At 35.0% G+C, this 6,582-nt stretch overlaps 1 protein-coding gene across 3 annotated transcripts; it reads left to right on the top strand.

Moving 5' to 3' along the window:
• Positions 1-473: 473 nt before the first annotated feature.
• LSM6 (LSM6 homolog, U6 small nuclear RNA and mRNA degradation associated) lies at positions 474-6,582 on the top strand. 3 transcript variants are annotated; one of them, XM_034442782.3, is made up of 4 exons: positions 474-613; positions 2,994-3,107; positions 4,204-4,317; positions 6,359-6,582. In XM_034442782.3, exons 2-4 carry the CDS (start codon positions 3,014-3,016, stop codon positions 6,391-6,393), a joined length of 243 nt encoding a protein of 80 aa, XP_034298673.1. In that variant the 5' UTR covers positions 474-613; positions 2,994-3,013; the 3' UTR covers positions 6,394-6,582. The 3 variants fall into 3 exon arrangements, with proteins under 3 accessions (XP_034298673.1, XP_034298671.1, XP_034298672.1); XM_034442780.3 differs by having other exon boundaries at positions 596-1,027; XM_034442781.3 differs by lacking the exon at positions 474-613 and adding an exon at positions 677-1,230.

Here is a 6,582-nt window from a genome sequence, read left to right as displayed (position 1 = left end):
ACATACATACATACATACATACATACATATATATGTATAATATATTATGCATGGCGTGCATAAGCACACCAGCGTGCCTTCCATCCCTGTCCTACTGTCCCCATTTATTCATACTCATTTCCTGTATTAATATTCATGTTTATACTTATTCCTGTTATCTCATACCTCTGACAAACTAAAATAAATAAATAATAAATAAAAATAAATAAATCTTAAGCGCACTACAATACAAAACCTTACTTTCTACTTAGCTCATACCTAATTACTCTACTGAATTAAATAAAAAGTGTGAATTAGCTCACGGCTAATTTTCTAAGAGAGCAATCTGCACCGATCCCATACGCGTATATACTAATTGGGAAGGAAGGCCCTATAAATTGCGCAGGAGTCACGTCCTGCGTTCACACCCTCCCCCAACCCCTCCCCCCGCCACCCGGCGGCCTCAAACAGGAAACCTCTTTTTAAGGACACTAAAGCGGGAAAAATTTTGGCCGTCTTTGGCCACCGTAACTGGCAGTACACAGCTGGGAAGCACTGATTGGTCCTTTGAGCAGCCCATCATCCTTGGTTCGGGGAGCTGCCCGAGTTGATTAAAGAAGTGGAAGAAGCGCGGGTGAGTGGAGGCGGGCGGGAAAAGGCACAAGTCAAAGGCTGTAGTAGAAGGCGGGGGCGGTTCAGGAGCGTTCTGTCGCCGCTGCGTCTTTCGCGGAAGTTCCTGAATGGCGGTGGCGACCCTCAATCGCAGGCGCTGAGCTTCGCCTCCTGCTTCCTTTGCTTTCCCGCCGCTATAGAAGCGACGCCACTTTTTTCGGGCACGCCGACCGGGCGCTTGGATAGGCTTCGTCGGTCTTCTCGCTGGGCTCCTTTGGGGAGGAGGGTGCAACCTCGCGGCGCGCAGAACCGGATCGTTTTGAACACGAGTTGATAGGATTTTTCCGCAGACCCGGCTGGCCGAAGGAGCGGCTTTCACATCCATTAGCGAGCCTTAACGCCTGCCCAAGGCTTTCGCTGCTAGAAGTTGTTACAGGTAGCAAACGGGGCTTTTGTTGCTATTTTTCCCGTTTGTCTTCAGAGATAATTGCATCTTAACACTCTTGCCTGACCCCCCCCCCCCCTTATCCCCCCAGTATAATTGTTGGAAAAAGCTGCAAAATGCTGAAAAAAATGTTCATTGGAAACTGACCCAGCAGTGATGTGTTTTGGGATGATCTGGAAACAAAAGTAGAAAATGTAGGTATAGGGTATATAGGGTGTGTGTGTGTATGTATATGTATGTATATGTATATATATATATGTGTGTGTGTGTGTGTGTGTGTGTGTGTGTGTATATATATATATATATATATGTATATATATGTATATATATATATATATATATATATATATATATATATATATATATATATGTATATATGTATATATGTATATATGTATATATATATATGTATAATCTGGGGCAAAGAATATGGAGGAAAATGATAAACTGGAATATTAGAATGTTGGGACTCTAGGAATTCAAGTACATCCCTAGTATATTGTAGCTTTTAACTGTGTACATTGTGGAGGGTAGCTTTTTTTTTGGAACCGGATCGCTTATTTTTGAAGCCACGCAATTGTTTATGAAATTTCACCATCATAATTACATGGTAAAATGTGGAGTTTTGTCTGCATGGTTCTGAAATTTTGTTAAAATAAAGAAGAAAAGGGATACTTCAAGATCTCTAACCTATTTACTGCTGTTTTAAGAATCACAAGAGACATAGCAGTAATGTATTAATTATTTCAACCGATATCAGTGATATGCGTTTTAGGGCCCTTAAAGGTTAAAAAATGTGTAGGTTCAAATAGAAGAAATCACAAACCAGAAATTAGAAATGAAACCAGAAATTTTCTTATTAGGAATAACCACAGGTCATTACGAAAAAGAAATAAAATATCTAATTATCCACATATTAATGGCAGCAAGGATAGTCTTTGCCCAGAACTGGAAACATGAGGACATACCAACAGAAGATAAAATAATCACTAAAATTATGGAATGTGCAGAAATGGACAAACTTACAAAAGAAATACAGGAAAAGGAAGAAACCGATTATTTAGTATGGCAGAAATGGTATAACTGGTTGGAGAAAAAGAAAGGAAAATAAAAATAGGCACACAAAAGAGAGGTCGAAATACATAGACAAAAATTGGGTATCAATTAAGAAATATAATTAATTAAACATGAAGTTTAAGATACTATTTTGCATGTAAATATATAGATACAGATATAGAGATAGGAATATAAATATAGTTTATGGATGTGACAAACTTGGAAAAGAAGTCGCAAGACTTGATTTATGTTTATTTGTTGTGTATGTTGTACTGTTGTATCTATGTGTGTACTTTTTAATTAATAAAAATTTATTAAAAAATAAAAAAAAATAAAAATGTGTAGGTTCTAAATATAAAGAGGTTGCTCACTTCTGCCTTACATGTTTAGAATAAATATTATTTTTACTAGCCGCCTGGCTAAACACAGAATTTAGAATTTAAAAGAGCACAGCATTCCTATAAAAACTTAACCAAATATAAGCCAAGTGATTTTAATTTGTCTTAGTCTTAAATAGATGGGTCTGGAATTGCACACACAGACTTTGGATTTATTTAGGGATACATTTTAATGATATTTTAGGAAACCTACCAAGACCAGATGTGAATATTAAAGTTTGGAGGGTTTTTTTTTTAACGCTTACCACTGATTACCAAATAATTCTGTATAAATATTGAATATAGAATACAATCATGCCTGACAATTTTGAACATTTTCAGCTGTAGATTTATCTGTATATTAAGCAGAGATGTAGATAACATGTAGACAATATTAGATGATAAAGTTGAATATAATGTTTTCATTTGGTGACGGGTACTGTAATGCTGAAGTAATAAATGAGTTTTTAAAAGTTCGCTATGTTTTTGTCAGATATTAGATTTCTATTTCTGCTTTTCCGTAGAGCACTTGAAAGATACCAAAATGAGCCTACGGAAACAAACTCCAAGTGATTTCTTGAAGCAAATCATAGGAAGACCAGTTGTTGTAAAATTAAATTCTGGAGTTGATTACCGAGGTATATTCTTCCTGTTTCATCTTCCAACTGTGATAGATTTATGTACCCTTTGAATAATGAAATAGACTGATAGCGATAATCCTTAAATAGCCTGTTCTTGAAAAATTCTTAATCAAAATTGAATTCTAGGTTTATAGGAATTGTGACAATGTGATTGAACAAGGAAAAATCCTCCATGTGCATCATTTTATATATCTATATTATGATGTTCTTGAACTTGACTTGTAACCACTTCAACTCAAAATAGAAATTTTGGTCTCAGTTGTGATTCTAAATTGAGAACTACCTGTATATTGAATTTGTCAAAAGATAGTTTCCAAGTATAAGTTAAGAATGAAATAAAATTTGTAGAGGATTAGTTTGTTTAGTGTGCCTGGGAGAGAGATGCTATTTCTCATATATTTTTTGATAAAAATTGTGATGAATGTCAGAAAACAAAAATGGCTATGCCTGCTTGGTTGATAAGACAGCAACAGCTGTGTATGTCAAGAGAAAGCTAAAACAAATTGAATGCAGTGGGAATGGGTTGTTTAAAAAGTGAGTGATGTAAAATGAAACTAGATAGGGTCAAAAATGCAAGTGCTGAATGTGAATAGAAAACCAAAATGTGTAACTAGCATGAAAGAACTATTTTGAGGTGGTGTGGTCATATACAAAAAAATACATGAGGATAGAATTGCAAAACAGATATATCAAAGAAGATTAAATGGCTCATAACCAAGAAAGTAATGGTTAATTAGAGTTGATGAGATTCTCAAAAAAAGTGGGAAATTTAAAGAACAAAAGGCGATATATAAATTAATATGAGGATGTAATGTAAAGGATAGCTGATAAAGGGGAAAAGATATGGATAGGTATAACGGTGTTAATAACTATTTGTAACTAAGCTCCTTTTTCCTATTTTAATATCTTTAATTTTTTTTGGCAGACTATTACTATTACATTGTATTAGATAAAAGTGAACTGACAGTTGTGCCATAATTAACTTTCATTCTTACTAGTTGTACATTGTATACTGACATCTTTGTGTTTAAATTTTAGAACAATACTAGGTTTGGAAGATTACATTATAATATGTGAATGACTTTAATTCTAGGTGTACTAGCCTGCTTGGATGGCTACATGAATATTGCTCTGGAACAGACAGAAGAGTATGTAAATGGACAATTGAAAAATAAATATGGAGATGCCTTCATCAGAGGAAATAATGGTAAATATGCTTATTAGAAAATAGTAGCTTTTAATTATTCAATTAAAACTTCATTGGTTTTATCGTTTAAAATCTAACTTTTCTCATCTTGCAGTCTTTGATATAAAAAAAAAATAGGAATAATGTATTTTATGCAAGAGTGTTATTTTTTTTTAAGTGTTTATATTTACCCCTACATTTTTTCCTGTTTGCTTTTTAAAACTTTGTTTCTTTTTGTAATTCCAATTTGTCTAGCTTTTGGGAGGTTGATTTGTTTCAGTGTTAAAGAAGATTCTTTTTTTTTTTTTTAGATTTGGAGAAATGAAAATAGGAAAATTAGGATTTCTTTAAATTCAACTTCAGTTAGTTTAACGATAGAAAAAGCTGAAGGAAATATTGGCAACATTTTAATACGGGATGGGGAACAATAGGGGAAGCCAGGCAAGACACCGTGGCTGTGGGTACAAGGGACATCAGGATCCAGTAGTTTATCTTAATTAATTCTGGAGGGGGTTGCGCTACCCCAGACAGATCCATTACCCAAAATTGTGAGTCCTCATGAATTCACAATTCCTCAAAGAGCAGGTGGCAGTTGTGCTAGGAATGCCTTTATTCAACTGAGTTGTGTACCAGTTGTGCTCTTACCTGGATCATGGTCAGTCATGCCCTAGTCATATCTCAGATGGATTACTGCAACACATTCTACATGGGTCTACCCTTGAAGAGTATTCAGAAACTGCAGCTGGCGCAGAATAGAGTGGCACACACAATCCTGGGAGTGCCTAGGGCTGCACATATAACTTCATTACTGCACGAGTTTCCTTCCGAATCCAATTCAGGGTGTTGGTTGTTACCTTTAAAGCCTTACATGGCATAGGTTCAGGCCATCTGAGAAGCCGTTTTCTCCCCAATGGGACTAGTCTGCCTCACTCACACTAGTGGAAGAGGCCTGCTATGGATCCTGTGTGCTATGAATTCCAGCAGGCGGATTTGAGGAAAAGAGCTTTTTCCTCTATGGCCCCATCCCTGTGGAACACACTATCATCAGAGGTGAGAACTGCTCCCACCCTTTTGGCTTTCCAGAAGGGCGTTAAAACTTGGCTTTGCTGGTTGGCCTGAGAACCTGAGGGGATATTCATAGCTGGAGGTGGCTGACAGAATGAAAAGATTTCTCCACCCCGTCCCCTCTCTGGTTTTAGTATAGTTTTAAAATCTTAATCTATGTATTTTTAATGTATTTTTAATGTTTTAATTATTTTTCTACTTGTAAGCTGCCTAGAGCCACTTTATAGGGGAAATGGGTAGCATAAAAATGTAATAAATAAAATGAAATATCTAATTACTTTATACATATGGCAGAAAGAAGCTTGATTAGCATATTAGGTCATTTTGTTTAAAAAAAAACAGTAAATATATAAATTTGATAAAGATAGGAACTTTTATATTTCCTATCTCCTTTCTCCCATCCTTAACCTGGTGCTGCCAAATCACATGCAGAGTGTTCCATTGTCCATATCTCATGTGGTCCTGAGTCCTGGGACTGCATGTTATGGATTCTTTCAGTAGTGCAAAACTGTTTTCCATAAAAACAAAGGAATTTTTCAGTTTGCCTGTTATGCTATGCTATGCTATCATCACTCTTTCCAAAGGAGTCCTGAGATGATAATAAACTTCCTATTTAAAGTCTTGAATAAAACAAACTTAATAGAACCAGCAATGATTTAAAAACATTTTTTAAAAGTTCTTTAAAAAAGAAAAACAAAATAATAGGCATCTTAGATGCAGTCTAAGCCTGGAGTAAACTGCAAGTCAACATTAGGGCCATCCAATAGATCCATTAGATCCAATACAACTCTAAGCTTAGGTAGAATCGTGACCTATAACTGAAAGAGCCTCGGTGGCTCTTAGGAGAGTTTCATAATTGGGTGTCTCTCAAAAATTATTTTTTTGTTGTTGTTATATTCCTGCTCAGTAGTAATAAATAATTCGTGAACTGGAGCTATAGTAATTATTGTTCGTCTATCATGAGTTTGTTTAATGTATTATTTTTTCTCTTAAACAGTCTTATATATAAGTACACAGAAGAGGAGAATGTGAGCCTATCTGAAGATGGAGTATTTCATATTAACTTTTCTTAATAATTGTTTTGTTTCTTCCTTCTGTTGTAAAGTTATATAACCTGTATGGAAATGATGTTGTTTTTTAAATGTTAAAACAAAATGGAACATTTTCCTGTTTCAATATTGTTTGTATTATAATTTGGAAAGAAATAAAAAAAATGGAAAA

The sequence above is a fragment of the Pantherophis guttatus genome, chromosome 8 (genome assembly GCF_059756535.1).
Source record: "Pantherophis guttatus breed Tessera chromosome 8, ASM5975653v1, whole genome shotgun sequence".
In the NCBI taxonomy this organism is placed as follows: domain Eukaryota; kingdom Metazoa; phylum Chordata; class Lepidosauria; order Squamata; family Colubridae; genus Pantherophis; species Pantherophis guttatus.
The sequence above is the reverse complement of the archived record's forward strand: the minus strand, read 5'-3'. Positions and strand labels throughout refer to the sequence as shown.

What these genes read in the sequence shown, in the direction of transcription:
- LSM6 (XM_034442782.3), top strand. Translation starts at nt 3,014, where the DNA reads ATGAGCCTACGGAAACAAACTCCAAGTGATTTCTTGAAGCAAATCATA. An exon ending in TTCTGGAGTTGATTACCGAG is followed by an intron (nt 3,108 to 4,203) that starts GTATATTCTTCC and finishes CTTTAATTCTAG; the next exon opens with GTGTACTAGCCTGCTTGGAT. An exon ending in CTTCATCAGAGGAAATAATG is followed by an intron (nt 4,318 to 6,358) that starts GTAAATATGCTT and finishes TCTCTTAAACAG; the next exon opens with TCTTATATATAAGTACACAG.